The following is a 19087-nucleotide window of genomic DNA, read 5'->3' as shown; positions in this document are numbered from 1 at the left end:
GCCCTTGCCCCCCAGTTTTTAACAACTAGACAGTTTTTAAAGAAATTCAGGATAACCTCATGGGCAAGATCGTGAGGTCTGCCTGTGGAGAATTTCTAAGGGCAGCAAGCACTCGCCAGACATTGTGCTCCAATACGTCTTATTTTCAACGCTTTGCAAATTCAGCATTTGCCTGTCAAGTATTGGCTGGGTCCACACTGTGCGCTAAGCACATGGCAGGACACTTAAGTGAGGACGTTCCATGTGGGGAAGGTGTCGCTTGAACTCGGGGAGACACAGGACGGCTGTTTGCCCTGCACTTATATAGCAGCATGCTCTGAGTGTACAATGAGATAGCGTGCAAACGTACTCCGGTTTCTGACACTCACAGTGCAGTGGACCATTACCAGATCCTGAGCACATCACAGGCATGAACGTGTGTTCTCCGTTACTGTTAGTGCCTAGAGATCTTACCCATCCCTGCAGCGCTGTGCTCCTCCTGCTCCCCTCTGTGGTATGGCCCGGGGGGAACTGGGGTGGGTGCCGCAGGACTAGCCCTTGGGTCGCTTAGGGGATGGGAGGATGGAGTTGAAGGAGAAGAATAACACCTTGTCGTCATTCCTTTGGGTTTGGTGTGATTTTAGAGGACCGGGGTACCAGCTACATCAAGGATAACACTCCCATGAGTTCAAAGCTCCTGGTTCAGCAGCCTGACAGGGAGAGACTTCTGTCTCCTGTTTGTCTGGCAGCCAGCTCATGAGGACCCCTTCTCTTTGGCAGATCCGACGTGGCTCTCCACCAACCTGGGCATCCTGACTTGCATCGAGTGCTCTGGAATCCACCGGGAGCTGGGCGTTCATTACTCCAGGATGCAGTCCTTGACCTTAGACGTCTTGGGAACGTCTGAGCTTCTGGTAATTTGATTTAGAAACTCATTGATAATGATTCACTCTCCGCTACCAAGGAGCGAGGGCACGCCTTGCTATGGGATGTTATTCCCAAATCAGAAAATGGAAAGGACCCCAAACAAGGCGCACTGAGGCTGGTGTAGGCGTCTTCTGGAATGCCTAAGGTGGCAGCTGAGGCCCTCTTTTACCCGAATCAGGCACAGAATCCAAAGCCAAAGGACACCAAAGGGTTTGCTGTCCCAACGTCATCAACTAGTTTCTGACAAGACTGAACCCACTTCTTCCTTCAAGACCCCTTGGCCTTCCTGATCCATATTGTTCCTCTCAAGAACAATATGCTGGCTTCTCTTTTTGCCCCTCACTTTTCCAAAATAGTTTTTCACTCATGGCTCACTGGTAATATGGATACTTTGTGATGGAGGGCTGGGGAGATGAAAGCATGTTTTGAGAAGTACCTTTTGGTGTTTGATGCTGTAGCCTGACTGAGTCACGAGGCCATTGGCACACCTACATGGGCTTTGGGATGGCCTCAGAATCTGTGGTGTCTATTTGTAGAGCAGTGCTTGAAATTCTTTCTCGAGATGACTGGGCTTTGGATAGTAACGAGTAAGTGGATATTGATTGCCATTGATTTTGCTGTCAAGAGCAATAATCTTGACAGAACATCAATTCACATGGTCAGTAGTATTCCTCTCACGGGGCCGTAAATCTTCTTGACAACTCCAAATCCAGTATGTCTACATTCCTGATGCTTCTGGCTGTCTTGGGGAAACTGCCCTGTCTTTCCAAGGAATTCCTTGTTTGATCTTGGAAGACAAGAGTGAGGAAAAACTAGCTAGCGTGGGTCTCAGACAACAACATCCCTGGTTACTGGCCTTACAAATGAAGCAGACCGAGCAAGGCCCCACTGTGTGCTCTTCAGTATGTGTATAGTCCCTGCTGCTCAAATGAGGGCACGTGGCCTACGTCTTAGAGGTGTGTGATGTACAGCATCTCTGGGAAAGCCGGTTATGGCTTAGTTTTTAAATGGCCACACTAAGTTTTCAAGGATACCGTATCTCAGTAAACACTGATGGACTGTGGCAATTTCTACTTTCACTGGTTGGCTTACAGCACAGGATAAGTCAAATGATGTATAGTGAGATAGTTTTGGCTTATTTTGGAAGCACTTTATGTCTTCCAAAATAAGTCTTCTCATCCAGTGGGTGTGATTCAACATCCTTGGTGTAGGATCCCCACTTTACCAAGGGGGAAGCCTTGCTTACAGTACCTTAATGTCACCGGGTTCTACACCCATTAAGTTAACACGCTCAAAATGAGGCTCCCTTTAATCTTTCTTAGCTCTTATTCACTTCTGAGATTCCCAGGATACAAACCACCATTGATGGTGGGTTTTCTGGCCATGTGGGAAGCATGTGAGCATCACATCTTCCTGTCCCCAGAGCTCAACCCCAACAAATGTTTAGCAGCCAACTCTGAGGAGCAAAGATCGAGCCCTTGATCAAAGCCTGCCTTTTCCCCTGGTGTAAATCCTTCCATCATCCGTCGCCAGTTTTGAGTTACTCTTATGAATTACTGACTGGAACTGACAATGGATGTTCAGAAACATAGTGTTCTAGCATACATTCATCACATAAATAATTGTATAAAGACGATGCATATATGCAGCTCAAGATAATGATAATAGTGAACTGTAGTAAAATTTAGAAATGATGAGGTTTGTTTTGTTTTGTTTTTTTGGAACAGGGTCTCACTGTATAGCCCAGGCTGTCCCTAAACTCAGATTCCTTCCTTCTTCAGATTCCTATGTGCTTAGAATTCAGGTGTGCACCAGCATGCTCAGTAAGATAATGAGTCTTGGATATCTAGTATCATAGTTGTTGACATGATTTATCATGCCTTTACATAGTATAATTCTTAACAGTAGCAATATTTAACAGCTGCCTTTCAGTACTCCTAGACATCTAGTAATTAGCTTTTGAGAGCTGGGTTAGAGCCTCGCTCCGACATTGACTAGCTGTGTCTCAAAACGTGGGCCTGGAGAGATGATTCAGAAGACAATGTCAGGAACCCGTGAACTGGAGGTATAGGTGACTGAGATACCCAAGGTGGATGCTGGGAATAAAACGTGGGTCCTCTAGAAGAGCAGTGGATACTGTTAACTGCCATGCACCTTCTCTCCAGCATACTTTTATTTATTTATTTATTTATTTATTTATTTATTTATTTATTTATTTATTTATTTATTTATTTTAAAGAAGCCTCCATAAAGTCAAACCAACGGTGTCCATGGTTCTCTTCTTTCTCATCCTTGATGCAATTCTTGATAAAAGGCTTCCTGGTGTGAGGGGATGTGTTTATCACTCGCACGTAGCTGCCGATGGCGTTGCCGGACATTCGGCTTGTACCCAGTTGCTGTTTTGTGTCTTTGGTTTTTGCCTCTGAGCCGGGACTGTCTGTGTTCATTCCGTCGCGTTATTGAAGCTCAGGACGTACTTTTGATTCTGTCCTCATGTGAGGCCAGCGTCTCATTTCTAATTCATGCAGAACAATTCCGGTTTTCCATTTCTTGCTTTTGTTGGCCAGCCGAGACTTTTAAACTTGACCTGAAAGAGCCAGCCAGCCCATGAGTGGGACCTGAGTGCATTTCCATTTTCTCTTTGGCGTCCTGGCTTTGAATAGAAGATGAACGCTCACCGTTCCTGTCCTCCGACATGACTGCCGCATTTTCTGTTTGAGACGAGCCCTTTGCTCGGTTCTGTGGATTTTTACCTGCTTTGCCCAGTTTACCTGACACTGTGCCCCAGTGTTTCTCCATTTTAATTTGCTCTTGTTTGAAACCACACTTTCCACGTTGATCCCCTGAATCGGGCGGCATCCGTGAAGGTGGCTGGGTGTGGACGGTATAACTACCTCCGCTTCCTGAACTGCTTTTAAAATCACTTCGCACTCACTGAAGCAGAATGCAGGCAGGTGAAGGGTTCCTTTGGTTCTTTGGGGGAAGTCATACCACCCCAACTGCTTTAGCGTTCTGTACTAGGCTTAGATCAGTGGTTCTCAACCTGTGGGTCTCGATCCCTTCCGCAGGGGTCACCTAAGACCATTGGAAAACACAGATGTTTACATGATGACTCATAATGGTAGCAAAATTACAGTTATGAAGTAGCAACGAAAATAATGTTATGGTTGGGGATCACCACAACATGAGGAACTGTGCTAAAACGTCTCAGCCTCAGGAAGGTTGAGAACCACTTCAGTGAACCAGGCTTCACACACCCCTGGCGAGCCTGGATTTTAAAGAGGTGGATTTTCTCCTTAACCTTGAAGAACATTTGAGGGGCAAGGGGTGTCATCTGAAAAACCATATTACCTACTGAGGTACTGGTATCGTGTGATCCATTTCACTCTCATGTTCGGAGTTAATAAAGAAAGCTTCAGTATTTTGAAATTTAATTTAGAGCAGGCGTGGCAGCTCAGGCCTGTGAGCTCGGCTTTGGAGGCTGAAGCGGAAGATGGCTGCTACCTTGAGACTAGCCTGTGCTACGCAGTGGGTCCAGGCCAGCCTGGGCTACCGAGTGAGACCCGGTCTGAACAGAATAAAGGAAATGAATTTGAAGGCCCTCCGTCTGCTGGAGGAATGTCAGGCAGCCTCGGGAGCTGGCTAGCTGACTCAGCTGTCTCTTGAGGTCGCTCTCTGCTGCGCCGTCTGACACCAGGGCAGGGCAGCCGCAGCCTCGGGCTCTGGGATGCTGTGCAGCACTGGCGTTCTGAAGGCACTGAACTAAGCCTGGCTGGGTAGTGTCTGGAGTTGCTTAGAGCTGTGGGAAATTACAGTCAGCTGCCATCTACTGAATCACATTTAGCTTCCAGGCACTGTCGTGATTTTGTGTGTGTGTGTGTATACTTCCTCTCTGGCCTCAGTGAGACCCAGCATCCAAGAAACTTGCCCATGTAATATGTGACACCCCTCCCCTACAGACCGTTGGACACCACAGGCTGTGTGCAATACCGTTTGTAAGTCACAGCCCTGAGCTGTTTCTAGCTACAAGCAAAACCAAGTACCTAAGCACCTGTGTATATTGTCAAATATATATGAGAGATGGCAACATAGATGTTAAGCGTGTGTGAACTCCTTTCCTACCCTCCGCCCATGTTCATGCTCCGCCCTTGTTAAGCTCCTGACATCTCTTAACTCTGCCTGTACTGGTCACCCATCTCATGTTCCTGGGCCCTCATGCATGTGTCTGTCAAGAGCTATAGCCTGTCTTCAGGTCTTCCACCCTATTGGGACAGAGCTGGGAATGAACAGAGAGCAAGACAAACCAGAATAGCTCCAGACTCGGTAGTTGACAGAAGCCCACATGGCTACGTGGTGCCCGTGTATGGTAACTGTGTAGTAGTCTTGACCAGATCAAGCCTGGAGGAGGAGCAGGTCTCAGTGTTGTGACCCCTATGGGACCTAAGGGACTTCAGGGAAGTCCTGCTTCCCTCACTTCCTGTTCCTGTCTTCACGTGAGGACAGAGAGAAAAGCTACCATGGTCAGTGTCCCTCCCCATGGGAATAGGAAGCAGGAGCTCTGCTCCAGACCATCCCAAGCTCTAAAACTAGTGTCTAGATAAAACCTGAGGCCTTGTGGCTTCATACCCTGCTCAGGCAGCTGCTAAAGGTTTATCAAGGTCCCATTGCCCTGTTCTGGGCATGTGTGAGACTCACCCAGTCTTCTTAGCCATGAGCATGCTGCCGACCTGGACTTGGGGTCTTTCAGAGCCGGGTAGAAGTTTCTGTACACACACACACACACACACACACACACACACACACACACACACACACACACACACACACAACTGTGCTGCTTTTAAAAAATGTATTTTTATGTTTTACTGGGCAACTTTTGGAATCCTGTTCTTGTCTTCCACCCTGTGGAGTGGGTCATTCTTGTTTCCACCACCCTGCGTATTCTGGGCCAGCTGGCCCGTGGGCTTCTGGGTAATTCTTACGTCTGCCCCTCCTGACTTTCCAAAGGAATGCAAAGATTACTGATGCATGCCACCGCCTCGGCTTTTGTGGGCTCCAGGGACCAGACTCACGTGTCGGGCTTGCAGTGTAAGCATTTTTTGCCCACTGAGCCACGTCCCTGGCCCCTCTGCTTCTGCTTCTTTTTATTGATCTATTGTTATCATCATCATCATCATCATCATCTTAGCAATTTGTCTCTGTTGTTGGCTGAGCCAGCAGAGAACAACATGGTGGCTTATGCCCATTGCCCAACACAGCCGAGGAGCCCAGTTACGTGAAGGGCTCAGGTCTGTGTTCATGACGTGCCGTGAAGGGCGAGGGTTGGGGCTTCGCAGACTTAAGTGATGCGCAGTCGGCGCTCTGTATCAGTGGGTTTACCATCTGCACAGCCAACCAACCTCAAGTCAAAATTCTTTAGAGTAGGTGCTGGAGAGACGGCTCCATGTGGAAGAGCACTTGTTGCTCTTGCAGGGGACCCGGGTGTGGTTCCCGGCACCCACGCGGTGGCTCACGGCCGTCTGTAACTCTAGTTCCAGGGGATCCGGTGCCCTCTCCTGACCTCCGTGGTTGCTGTACACGTGTGGTGCACATACACACATGCAGACAAAACAGTCATACACATCAAGTAAGCCTAAAAACAACATTGAAAAGACATTTTTGGGAATTTCTAAAAGAAAACCCCAATTTGAATGTTCTCATCTTAAAAACTCACCGGTATCCCCTCGAATGAAGTGAGACACCCGCCGCAGCGTCTCTTCAAGGCCCTCCATCTCCCTGAGCCTTGGGCCTTTGTTCATGTGCCTCCTAGCCGAGCCTCCTGAGGTTCCATCCGGTAGTGGGCACGTGCAGACTTTTCTCCTTGTTACTCCCTGAGCAATGTCGTTTGACATCTATCATCCTGGCGTTCCTACTGTCCTGGAATTAGAAGTCATCTAAAGCAGTATAGGACGTACCCAGGTACCCTCAGATCCCCCATCTCCAGGTCCCTAGAACCCAGCCCCCAGACAGGGAGAAGCATCTGTACCACTGTCTGCCGCCGCCTCTGCCCGTCAGGTTCCCACCTCAGCACATCCCACACCTCCTCCAGCTGACAGTGACATCTCTTGGTGCCAGAGCCCAGGTCAACACCTGGTCTCCCCACTCTGAGTACCACTTCCCAGGAGTCTGCCGGCCCCTTGGTTCCCCGGTAGGATCCTGTGGCCTCCAGCTCCGGGGGCTTTGCCTCTGTTGGTGGTTAGAAGGAGTTCCCTGCAGGCTGTTTTATAAACTGGGCCCTAGCCAATATGGGTGGCGACGTGTTCCTCCAGTGTGGAATGTGTGAATGTGTGTGTGACATACGGATGTGGTCCCTCCCTGGACCAGCTGGCCTGGCTAAGCCAGCCAGATCCAAGCAGAAGGGAAGCTTTCTGATTCCTGGTAAATTCTCTCCTCCCGTGCCCCATTCCCTGAATGCAGACTCGGGGGCATTGGGTGGTCCCTCACTCACAGGAGGCAGTTGTGGTTTCTGCCATTTATTTTAATTTTTTTTAGGTGGTTAAGCCCAGAGGGTGGTACCCACATTTTATATATGATTGGGTACTAAAGCAAGCTGTCTGTGCCAGGGACTCCATCATCGATGTTTAGTTCTGTGTCTAATGCTACCTGCACGAGAGATCCTTTGCGGGGCATTTATCCCATGGCCTGCAGGTCCTTGTCGTCGTCGGAAGAGGTGTGCGCCTATACTGTTTGCTCTGAGTGTCCTGTGCACAGGAAACATCAGTCTGGCTGCCTAGATTTTGCCCTCTTACCACGGCTTGAGGAGAGTCAGGACTAAGCTAGGAGGCGCAGATAGTGAGCGTGCTTGGCTCACTGATCAGGGACGACGTAAAGCTAGCAAGGCTCACCACGTGAAGGTCAAGCTGCCCGTATTCCAGCACTGCCTTCAGCACCTCAGTCTCATGTGGCTTCACGCCAGGGAATCCTTGCTGTCTAACGCGGAGATCCCTTTGGATTCGAACTTAAGCTAGTGCCCCCTAAGGGCAGACCAGACCCTTCTGCCAGGAGCCACACCTCCCGAGCATCGATTTCTGACTACCCATTGTCTGCACAGGCCACTGAAGTGAGGAGCGCTAAGTGCCGTTGACTCATTCACTGTGTTGTTTTCAATGAAGAAATTAATTTGTTCTTTCAAACCCTTGTGCACGATGTGCCCTGCCAGTACTGTTTCATGAAATATTCAAAAATCTGACTTGTGGGCCAGGACGCGGTAGTGGCAGGAATCTGGCCTGGAAGCTCATTTAAAGGGTGGACGCTGAGTTTGGCACTTGGGATGAGGTGGTGACATCCCCGCTCTGAAGGAGCTCCTGGCCACACAGCCCTCCCTTCGGCAAACCCGTTACCATGTGGTCAAGGTGGCATGGCTGTGCCCGGCACAGTGGTACTTAGTGAATTCAGGAGAAGGTGTGGCTTGAGTATTCGTATGCCTGGCGATTAGTGGCACCTGCCTTTGATCCCAATACTCTGGTGGCAGAGGCAGGTGGATCTCTGAGTTTCAGGACAGTCTGGTCTTCAGAGCGAGTTCCAGGACATCCAGAGTTACGCAGAGAAACCCTGTCTTGAAAAAAGAAAAGCCAGAAGACTTGCATCTGGAGGTCACACGTGATCTCAGTGTTGGCGTTGGCTGAAGGTTTTCACCGAAAGGGTCCCATTTGGTCCTTTTTATAACCCTGTGAGGTCCCTCTGGTTCCATGGATAAAAACTGACTCTCCCATTTGAACCTGGGTTTTGGCTTCCTGGCCCCCACGTATCTGGTGACACTACCTCACAGCTGGTGTGAAGAAGGCCGTGGTGGAATGAGCTCCCACAGGAGAGCGGTTGAGAATGGAGACTCACCGTGGACCGTGTTCCTGCTTCTCGGAGAGCCTGTGGTGACTCGGTCCGATTTCCGCAGGATCCCCTGCAGGTCGTCTGGGCTGTGCCCCCTGGGGCCTTAGGGTTTTGTGCCTTTTCATTAAAAGCAAACCACTTTGCCGCTCTATTTCTCAGTCACCATTAAATAAATCATCAGATTGTGAGTAACGGCCAGCCGTGGAGGGTATTAATAATTGAGTACCCTAAAATAGACTTCTGTTTTTGCAGCTTGCCAAGAACATCGGGAATGCAGGCTTTAATGAGATCATGGAGTGTTGCCTCCCACCCGAGGACTCGGTCAAACCCCACCCAGGCAGCGACATGTGAGTATGAAGCCGGCCGGCCGGTCGCATGTGCTGAACAAAGATTTGCGCTTGGCCTGGGCCCTGTACGCAGGGGAACGGGTCTGAGGGGTACGTCGGTCGTTGCTTCCCGCTAGCTCAAGTTGTTATTCGTTTTCATTTTGATTTTTCTTTCTCTTCGGTCATTTTTGTGTGTCCAGATGGAAGCCCGGTGTGGCTGGTTTTGGTGGGAAGGAACCAGAGGACAGTGGGCTTTTTAGCAACTGCGCTGCCCGCGAGCAGGGCACTGCCGTGAGTCTTGCTCGCTGCTGCCCTGGACCTCTGCGCCCCTTGCCTCCGCCCCTTCTCTCTGCCCACCTTCCCGGCGTGGTGAACTGTGCCGGGTGACCATGCACCTGTCATCGTCATCGGGGTCCTTGGAGGTGGACGACCTCTCGTCTCCTCCAGAGAACCCTTGTGTGTGTTTTACTGTGGACGCAAACTGACCGGGAAGCTGGTGTGCCTCACTCTGTTCCAGCTGACCCATTGATGGACCAACCATTCACAATAGGGATTGCCCACCAGTTTTATTCCAACACACTGGGCTCGAGGAGGTGGACAGGGCAGTGCCATGCTGCCCCTCAGACCTCATCCCTGTTTTCTTTCTTTCTTTCTTTCTTTCTTTCTTTCTTTCTTTCTTTCTTTCTTTCTTTCTTTCTTTCTTTCTTTCTTTTTTTTTTTTCTGAGACAGGGTTTCTCTCTGTAGTCTTGGCTGTCCTGGATCTCACTTTGTAGACCAGGCTGGCCTCGAACTCACAGAGATCCGCCTGCCTCTGCCTCCCGAGTGCTGGGATTAAAGGTGTGCACCACTACCACCCGGACCCTGTTTCTTAAAATGGCCTGTTTGCCCACAGGAGGGCCTGCTAGAGTATGATGCAGATGGAGGAGGAGGACTAGGTCTCCCAGACAGTACCCATGTGTGAGCATGGGGAGAGTGAAGATCGGGGATCAGAGAAAGTTCTCAATCTATACCACAAACTACATTTCACCGGCTTAGGCCTGAAATTGAGTTAGTGGTCTGGGTTTCCTAAAGGACGTCGAGTGACAGGACCGTGTCTTTAAGAGCAGTTTTACAGGCGTTCAGAGTGTACAGGGTATGTCTAAGGCAGAACACTTAGATCTTTGTAGCTGTTCTGTTTGGGAAACTGAGGCTGCGGAAGTGTAGGACTGTGTTGTTGTCTTGCACTCGGACCCACTGAGGGCATGGGAACAGTGTAGAGGGTGAGGAGGAGATTGTAAGTCGTTGGCCGTCTTGGGCGCCAGGTATCTTGCGGGTGTTAGATTGCGGTCGGTTTGTGTTTGCATCCTGTCGTGAGTGAGCATTTGTGACGGAGCATCTCACAGAGATCGGATAACGTGGTTGTCAGGCATTGTCTTCTGCATATGAAGATGTTATTTGCAGAGCTGACCTGGAGAGCCTGGACTCCCCATCCTATTCCAGGCCGCGGGGTGGGGCAGGGTTTTTACGGCCTCAGTTTCTCTAATAAAAAGGGAGAATCTGCTGCCCACCTCAGAGAGGCGCCGGGGAAGTTAGAAAGATGGTTTGCACTCAGCCGGGGCGTGAATGCTGTTGGCAACAGAGTCTAAGCAAGTGCCCCGGCCGACCCCGTCTGTCGAGAAATGAGCATCCCGTGCGGTTACTCTTTTCTTGGGACCTGCAGGTGCACGGTGCCTTCCTGGATGCATGGAGGGCCCCTTTTAGTGGAGGAAATGCCGTGGGCCAGCATGGTGAGTGTAGAGACGGCTGTGGCTTGATGCTGGTTGTTACCAGTCTCCTGGAAAGCTGGAATGCCGGTCAACTTTAAACCAAGAGTATAGGAACGCACTTTTTCGTACCAGGAATAGGGGCTGAAGAGATGGCGCAGCTGTTAAGAGCACTTGATGCTCTTGCAGAGGATCTGGGTTTGGGTCCCAGCACCTCCATGGTGGCTTCAGCGATTCAAAACCCGAGTTCCGAGGATCTAATGCCCTCCTCTGGCCTCTGCAGTCACCAAGAAGTGTATATGGTACATATACATACATGCAGACAAAATGTTCATACACATAAAATTAAATAAGTTAAAAAAAAAACTGCCAGGATTTCCTCATGAAAGCAAGACATCTGTTCTAGGGGTAAATGATCCTAAGAATGAATACTGCTTCTAAGTATTCATGCTCGGTCTGCTGTGAGGCATGACACACACACACACACACACACACACACACACACACACACCACCCCCGACACACACACACACACACACATACACCCCACAAACACACCCTTGACCCTTCTCACAAGGAAATTTACACTTCATTTTCTCAGAAATGAGGGTGGATGTCTGTTACAGTGATGAAAACACACTCGCAGTCACCCTTCTGCGGTTGGGATAAACTGCATGACCAGCCATGGTGGTACGTGACTGTGATCCCCTGCAATGGCAAGGTTGAGGCAGGAGGGGTATGCCTTTGAGGCTAGCCTGGCCTATACAGTGAGCTCTAGGCTAACCTGGGCTACCTAGTGAGTTCAAGGTTAGCATGGGCAGCATAGTGAGACCCTCAATCAGACTCGCCCCACCCAAATAAAAGAAGAGAATTAACTGCGTGACTCTTGGCGTGCCTCCGGCAGCTGGCTCTTTCTTGTAGCATTCCGTCACACTTTACAGTAAATGTACTCCGGGCTTTCACATACCGTCCTGAGAAAGTATGTTTCACTCATTTTTGTGTTTGCCACCACGGTATGTTTCTTGTTGTGGTTGGGTAAATATTTAATGGCCCAATAAATCAAGGAAACGGCCGCTGCTCCACGCCAGCTTCATTCAGCAAAGACTTTATTTCTAGATTTGACAGAGTGGGCTGCTTGTAGCTTGATGTGAGCACACACCATCTCCAGCCTTACTCGGAAGGGGAAACCCAAGGCACCCGCTAGAGGCCTGTGAACCCCCAGTTGGGAGTGTAGGCAGAAAGCATGTGTGACTGGGCCACCCAGAGGCCAGATGGCGTCTGCTCATAGAAGGCAAGCTGTTTCCGAATCCTCCCCGCCCAGAAGCAGCAGGAAGTCCCGCCCCCACTTTACACCCCCACCCCCAACCCCACCAGATGGATAGGTCTGTGGTGTTCTGTTGCTGTCCACCACATATCTCGGTCTGTACATTTAAAAAAAAAAAAGCCGAGAACATGCTAACGGCACACAGTCTATCTCCATGCAACCAGGGGTCACAGAGGGTTACAGAGATCTGTCTCGTGTTTGGGCTGGAACCACCTTCAGGGGACTCCGAGCCCTAGGCAGATAAATATACACTTAAAAAACAAAAACTAGAGAGTCAGATAGGGTGGGGCACACGTGTGATCCCAGCACTCTAGAGACTGAAGCAGGAGGACCCCGAGTCTGAGGCCAACTTGGGTTATATAGTGAGACTCTTTAAAAAAAAAAAAAAGCCCAGAGCTTGGGGCTGGAGAGATGGCTCAGCTGTTAAGAGTGCACACTGCTTGCCAGGCGGTGGTGGCACACACCTTTAGTCCCAGCACTCGGGAGGCAGGGGCTGGTGGATCTCTGTGAGTTCGAGGCCCGCCTGGGCTACAGAGTGACTTCCGGGACAGAGTATGTACTGCACTTTCAGAGGACTGAGTTGAGGTCTCAGCACCCTTGTGGTGGCTCCCAGTCCGTACCTTTAGTTCCAAGGCTTCTAAAGCCCTCGTCCAACCTATAGGAAGCAGGCATGCATTTGGTGCACATCCGTCCATGCAGGCAAAACACCCATACACATAAAATAAAATAGATCTTAAAACCAAGAGCTGGGGGCTGGAGAGATGGCTCAGCAGTTAAGAACACTGACTCTTCTTCCTGAGGTCCTGAGTTCAATTCCCAGCAACCGCATGTTGGCTCACAACCATCTGTAATGAGATCTGGCGCCCTCTTCTGGCCTGCAGACAAAACACTGTATACATAATAAATAAAAATTAAAAAAAAAAAAACAACAACAAAAAACCCAGGAGCTAAGGATATGGTTCCAGTGGCAGAGAGCTTGTGCTTAACATGCACATGGCCCCAGGTTCAGTCCCCACCCCTAAAAAAGTAGATACTTTTTTAGGCATTCAGCTGTTCCTACCGCACCCTTGTCCTTTAGGGGTTCCAGAGACTGTTCCTCATTGGTTACTGAATGCACATAGGACTTGAGAGCTGTCCGTCACAGGAGCCCGTGGAGTTTAAGACACGGGATAAACTCCCCATGAAGGCTCCCCCACCTTGGTTTGGTAATTCCTGAAAGCCCCACCCTGGAGAAGACCACCAGCTCTGAACTGGGCCGGCCGGGGCCTTGGCCAGTGGTCTCAGGAAGCTGCCCGTCTTTCCTCCGCAGCTTCAGAGTGCTTATCTGCACTGTGGGCATCCGGTGAGTCAGCCTATCTCCATGGTGTGTAGGACCTGGTGGACAGGTTGCTGGAGTGCGACCAGGCTGGAGCCTCAGGATAGAGCCTGGAGCATTCATTCTGCGGACTGTGGCCGCACGCGAGAGTCCTGTAGAGTGACTGATTTAGTGTGACCTGTATGACACTCCTGCTGTGGTGACCTGTCATGGAGGTCCCGGGGACCTCCCATCCTGGGCTGAGCAACCGTCTCTGGGGTCCGGCCGCCTGACAGGCTTCACATCTGTGTGTTCTGTCCCCAGAGAGCTCAGGCAGGTTGTCTAACAGAGCCTGAAGGCAATTTAGGAAGTCTGTGACGACTACTGCTGTAGCCACAGCCCCCCCCAGCCGCCCCCCCCCCCAGCGTAGCTTGACGACAGGGAGAGGATGTGTGGGAATGTAGCCTAGCATGTGCAGGTACAATCCTGATTGGTGAAGTGTAAGGCCTGTGTGTTGTGTCCTGTCCGTCTGTCCGTCCGTCCGTCTGTGTCCTTGTGGAGATGAGAGGTCACAGGGCAGTGGCTCTCGGCTTAGTTAACTCACCCACCTCCCGGTGCTGGCTTCTAGGAATCACCTTGTCTGCGTCTTGCCATGCAGGTGTCGCACGACCCAGGCTTAGAGAAATGTTGTCTGCAGGCAACCGTGGGGTGACAGAGAGCCGCCTGCCTCCCTCTCTCACTGGGAAGGAGAGGATGTCGGGGCTGTTTCAGAATGCCCAGTGGACCCACGCACTCCTGAACCCCAGTGTCTGTCGGCTAGGACCCCTGCATTTGAGGGTTTGGTAACTGAATATCGTCATTCAGTTCACACTCCCAGCCGCTGATGAGTAGGTGATTTTTAGGCATGCATGAAGACTACAAAAGACGGGGTGTAGATGTGGCTGTAAGTAGGAAGGCACTCGGGCAAGAACCAGGGTGGCCAGCCTGCCTGAGGAGGTGGCTCAGGACAGCTGGAGGAGGAACGTGGATAACAACAGAGGAAGACATGCGCGTGTCGGGAGAGGGATGGATATAAGCAAGCTAGGCAAATCCACGGTTAGGTGTGGGGACCACAGCGTGCCGAGAGAGAGCTCAGGGTTACAGCGGGGACAGCAGCAGACGGCTGGGAGAATGCAAAGAACCCAGGCGCCTGGCTTCTGTCTCAACTACTGGGGGAAGCCCAGGACTGCCGAGTGGGCTTCCGTACCTCTGATGCTAGAAGCTAGACACGCCTGTGCTTAAGGACGGAGCCCACGGGCCCCGAGAGGGCCGGGCAGCGTGGTAGACGATGGACTAGACGGATCGACAGAGGCCTTTGGGGTGTGTCACCCATCAGTTATGTCTGGTTTCAGGATCGCAAGGAAGGACTACATCACGGCCAAGTACATCGAGAGGAGATACGCAAGGAAAAAGCACGCAGACGTCTCGGCGAAGCTCCACAGCCTCTGCGAGGCCGTCAAGACCAGAGACATTTTTGGGTTACTCCAAGCTTATGCTGATGGTGTGGACCTGACAGAAAAAATCCCACTGGCTAACGGGCATGTAAGAGGGGCCGCGCAAGGATGGAAAGTGAGGGGTGGACACAAGGGAGGTGTGTTCAGCCATGGTGTTCTCCGCATTGCCCTCACTCCCTGGAGAGAGATGGGTGGCACGTTTTCTTTTCATTGGTAAATAAACGTAGAGGTTGAACGGACTTTATCCTGATTGCTGGGGCCAGAAGTTGTTTTTTAACTTGGGGTGGTTTTTTTTAGCTGTTGAAATACTTGAGACCCAGTGAGATCTTAGAGGTGGGATGCAGGCGGCTTGAGACCTAATGAGATCTTAGAGGTGGGATGCAGGCGGCTTGTGTCTCTCGGATGCCGCATACACGGACGTGTTTTGGGCAATGCCGCCAGGGCTCCTCCGTTCTGACTGTAAGCCGTCAGCTGAATGCAGGGGTGGATTTTTCCACTCCTCCTGAAACGTTTAGGGTCGTGTTGCATTTTGGATTTATGACTTGTGTTCAGGATGCCCAGCCCGTTCATGTGCCACATGATGATGTGCAGACGTGGCATTTTGATAGATATCCACGTCATGGAATGACCACAAGACAGGTCATCTCGTCTCCTTATCTTTTGTCGTGGAGACAGTTCAAATCCACTCAGCAATTTTGAATATATGATTCAAATACATTGTTAACTATAACCACTCCTATACAATATGCCCCTCCCCCTTTTTTTAAGAAGAGTCTCACACTGCCAGCAATCCTCCTGCCTCAGCTTCCTGGGTATTGAGATTACATTTATGTACCACCGCACCTAGGTTGACTCTTTTCAAATTGAACCTTTGTATGTCTTATTTTTTTAAAAAAAGGATTAGTTTAATTTTACGTGTATATATCTGCATGTATATATGTACACCTCATGCATGTAGGTGTCCTCCGAGGCCAGGATGTCAGATCCCTTGGAGCTGGAGTCACACATGGTTTTGAGCCTCCCGATATGGGTGCTGGGAACTAACCAGGTCCCTGTGAGAACATCAAGTTCTCCTAACTGCTGAGGCATCTCTTTAGCATAGTTGGTTTGTTCTTAAGCCAGATGTTGAAGGAAAAGGCCATCTGAGGTGGAAGGGACTCCACCATCAGAAGCTTAAAAGCCTAAAAGGGCCCCTCCCCCTCCCATAAGCAGGTTTAGTGAGGGCCTCTCCTCCGTGTGGGGAGCTGGTCCCGGAGCCTCTCTGAGACCCTGCTGAGGAGCTGTGGCAAGGCCCATCTTTTTAGCTCACACTCTCAGGGTCCTCCCAGAAGGGATGAACAGAACACCTCCTCCAGCCTCCAGATGTGGCTCTGGGGGTCACGTCTGCATTACACTGTCGGTACCTGAGGAGCTGTCCAGTCTCCTGGTCTTCCCAACAGAGTCCCCAGGGGCGCACACTCAGGACTGGTCTCACCATCCTGTGTGGTCTGGTACCACATAGGGCCAGCATGTTTGGGCCCAGAACCCTCGGCTAAGCTAGGTCCCGTGAGTGGGAACATTTTAGGGTAACATTTCCTCCTAGCGACGCAGGCTCTTTCTAAACGGCAGCCAGTGGCACTCCCATTCTCTCTCAGGAGAAAACTCAAGCCCCCATGTCTAGGGCAGGATGCCCGTACCGCCCAGAGGACTGAGCAGGCAGGACAAGTGTAGACAAGGCAGCCACCCTGTCCACGCCTTCTGCGTTTTGGGTTTTTCCTTCCTCTCTATTTTTTCACCCACCCGCCTGCCTGCCTGAACACAGCCCCTGTTTGCCCATCCTCTCCACTTCCGGTGTGGATGTAGGGATGGGGACACAGCCCAAATGACTTGAAACGCCCTGCATTTCTCATGTCCTGTGAGCAGGGAGGGAAAGGACCCATCTCTGAGTTCTGCTGTCTTAGTTACATTTCTATTACTGTGAAAAGACACCATGGCCAAGGCCTCTTATAAAAGAGAGTATTTATTTGGGGCCGACAGTTTCAGCGGGCTGGAGTCTGTGACCATCGCGGGGCGCATGGCAGCAGGCAGGCAGGCATGGTGCTGGGGCAGTAGCTGAGAGCTCACATCTTGAGAGACATCCACAAGGCAGAGAGAGAGACAGACAGACAGACAGACAGACAGACAGACAGACAGACTGGACTGAGCGTGTCACAAATCTTTTTAAACATCAAAGCCCACCCTTAGTGACACACCTCCTCCAACAAGGCCACACCTCCTAATCCTTCCCAAACAGTTCCACCAACTGGGGACCAAGCATTTAAACATAGGCACCTATGGGGGCCGTTCTCATTCAGACCACTACATAGGCCTTTTGCTGTGGGCACTCTGTACTGTAAATAAACATTTTTGGGGAAAGGCGGACAGGCCTTTGGAAGAGACACGAGGTCCTGGGCTTGAAAGAGGCCTCTGGGATTCCAAATGTCTTGGTTTGAATTTCAGGAGCCAGATGAGACGGCCCTCCATCTTGCAGTCAGATCTGTGGACCGGACTTCCCTTCACATTGTGGACTTCCTGGTCCAGAACAGGTGGGTGTCTCACTAAGTGGATCCCTTTTTTCCTATTCTTGGGGCTTCCCAACAAGGGACCAGATGCTGTCTCCACTGCTTGGGTTCGGTTGCCAAGATGCTCGTGTCTCGGGTTTAAATATGAATTATGGGAATTCCCTAGAAAAGTTCCCAGAGTGTGAGAACAGAAGGCTGTCATGGTACCTGCAAGATCCAGTATATAGAGTCTAAGAGAGACTCCAGGGAACCACGGCTGCTCAGTTCCCAGCCTTGGGGAAGAACCTGGGGGGCCTGGGTCCTCAGCTGTGCCATGAGCATTTCCCTGGTTTGTTGTGCGCACAGGTCTTTCCCATATCAGTCCCCACACAGCATCTCAACAGCAGAGAGCTATGGGTCAGTGAGGGTGCACTAGCCCCTGGTATTAATGGCATGTGTGCTTCCCAGTACTGGGATTAAAGGTGTGTGCCACCACTGCCTGGCTCTGTTTCTCTCCTAGACTGAGTCAATCTCATGTAGTCCAGGGTGGCCTTGAACTCACAGAGATCCAGGCTGATCTCTGCCTTCTGAGTGCTAGGATTAAAGGTGTGTGCCACCACTGCCTGACCTCTGTGTTTAATATAGTGGCTGGCTCTGTCCTCTGATCCTCAGGCAAGCTTTATTTCTTAAATTACAAATATTAGTAGAGGTTCGGGGTGAGCTCAGTGGTAAGTGCTGGCTTCACATACACGAACCCCAAGTTCCATCCTCAGCACTGAGCAAAGAAAGCAAAGGAGACCCTGAGGCGTTCCTGCACTGGGGCAGCTGTTTTCCTTCTGTTGGGAGCCGCAGGTTCCCACCCCAGGGCGCCTCTGTCCCCATTTGTGTGCCCGTGGACGGTGACCCTTCAGATGGCAATTGCTTTCATCGTGTATGTAAAACACATGTACCTTTGGTTTGGATTAACCTGGTCTCATTTTATGAGAGAAGAATATGTGAAAATCTTCAAAGTGTCCCCCCTCACCTGCTTTTGGGGGGGGGGCTGTCCTAGGGCCAGGTTTGGGACCCTAAACTGAACAGTAGTATCCCTCCCCTGATGGAAACATCAAGAAACAACGTGGAGGGGGCTGGAGAGACGGCTCAGCGGTGAAGAGCACTGGGTGCTCTTCCAGAGGACCCGGGTTCGGTTCTCAGCACCTGCGTGGTGGCTCTTAACCATCTGTACCTCCAGTCCCAGGGCATACAGTGCCCTGTTCCGGTTTCCATTGATACCAGGCAGGCACATGGTGCCCAGACACAGATGCAGGCAAAACACCCATACATACACCATAAAATTATTTCTTTGCAAAAGAAAGAAAGGGAACAAAATGAAAAGTTCTCCTCTTCCCTGGTGTGACAGGCGGGTCGGGTCGTGCAGACTGAACAGAGAACCTGATGCTCCGGGTACCACAGGCCAAGAGGAAAGGGGCCGGGTGCCAGGGTGGCTTCAGGGTATGCCGTCCTTTCACCCGGTGGTTCTCAGCCTTCCTAACTCCGCGACCCTTTAGTACAGTTCCTCAGGTTGCGGTGACCCCGGACCACACCATTATTTTCATTGCTACTTCATAACTGCAGTT

At 50.8% G+C, this 19087-nt stretch overlaps 1 protein-coding gene across 11 annotated transcripts in view; it reads left to right on the top strand.

The window, feature by feature from the left end:
* The window catches only part of Asap2 (ArfGAP with SH3 domain, ankyrin repeat and PH domain 2), a 161978-nt gene that overhangs the window by 120933 nt on the left and 21958 nt on the right, over positions 1 to 19087 (top strand). For all 11 annotated transcript variants that reach the window (XM_076559249.1, XM_076559248.1, XM_076559254.1 and 8 more), the window contains exons 15-18: positions 760 to 893; positions 9025 to 9119; positions 14851 to 15040; positions 17431 to 17516. In XM_076559249.1, the coding sequence (XP_076415364.1) occupies positions 760 to 893; positions 9025 to 9119; positions 14851 to 15040; positions 17431 to 17516 (505 nt within the window). The remainder of the gene's footprint in view (positions 1 to 759; positions 894 to 9024; positions 9120 to 14850; positions 15041 to 17430; positions 17517 to 19087) is intronic.

This window comes from Peromyscus maniculatus, chromosome 22 (assembly GCF_049852395.1).
Source record: "Peromyscus maniculatus bairdii isolate BWxNUB_F1_BW_parent chromosome 22, HU_Pman_BW_mat_3.1, whole genome shotgun sequence".
In the NCBI taxonomy this organism is placed as follows: Eukaryota; Metazoa; Chordata; class Mammalia; order Rodentia; family Cricetidae; genus Peromyscus; species Peromyscus maniculatus.
This window is presented reverse-complemented; position numbering and strand designations above follow the sequence as displayed.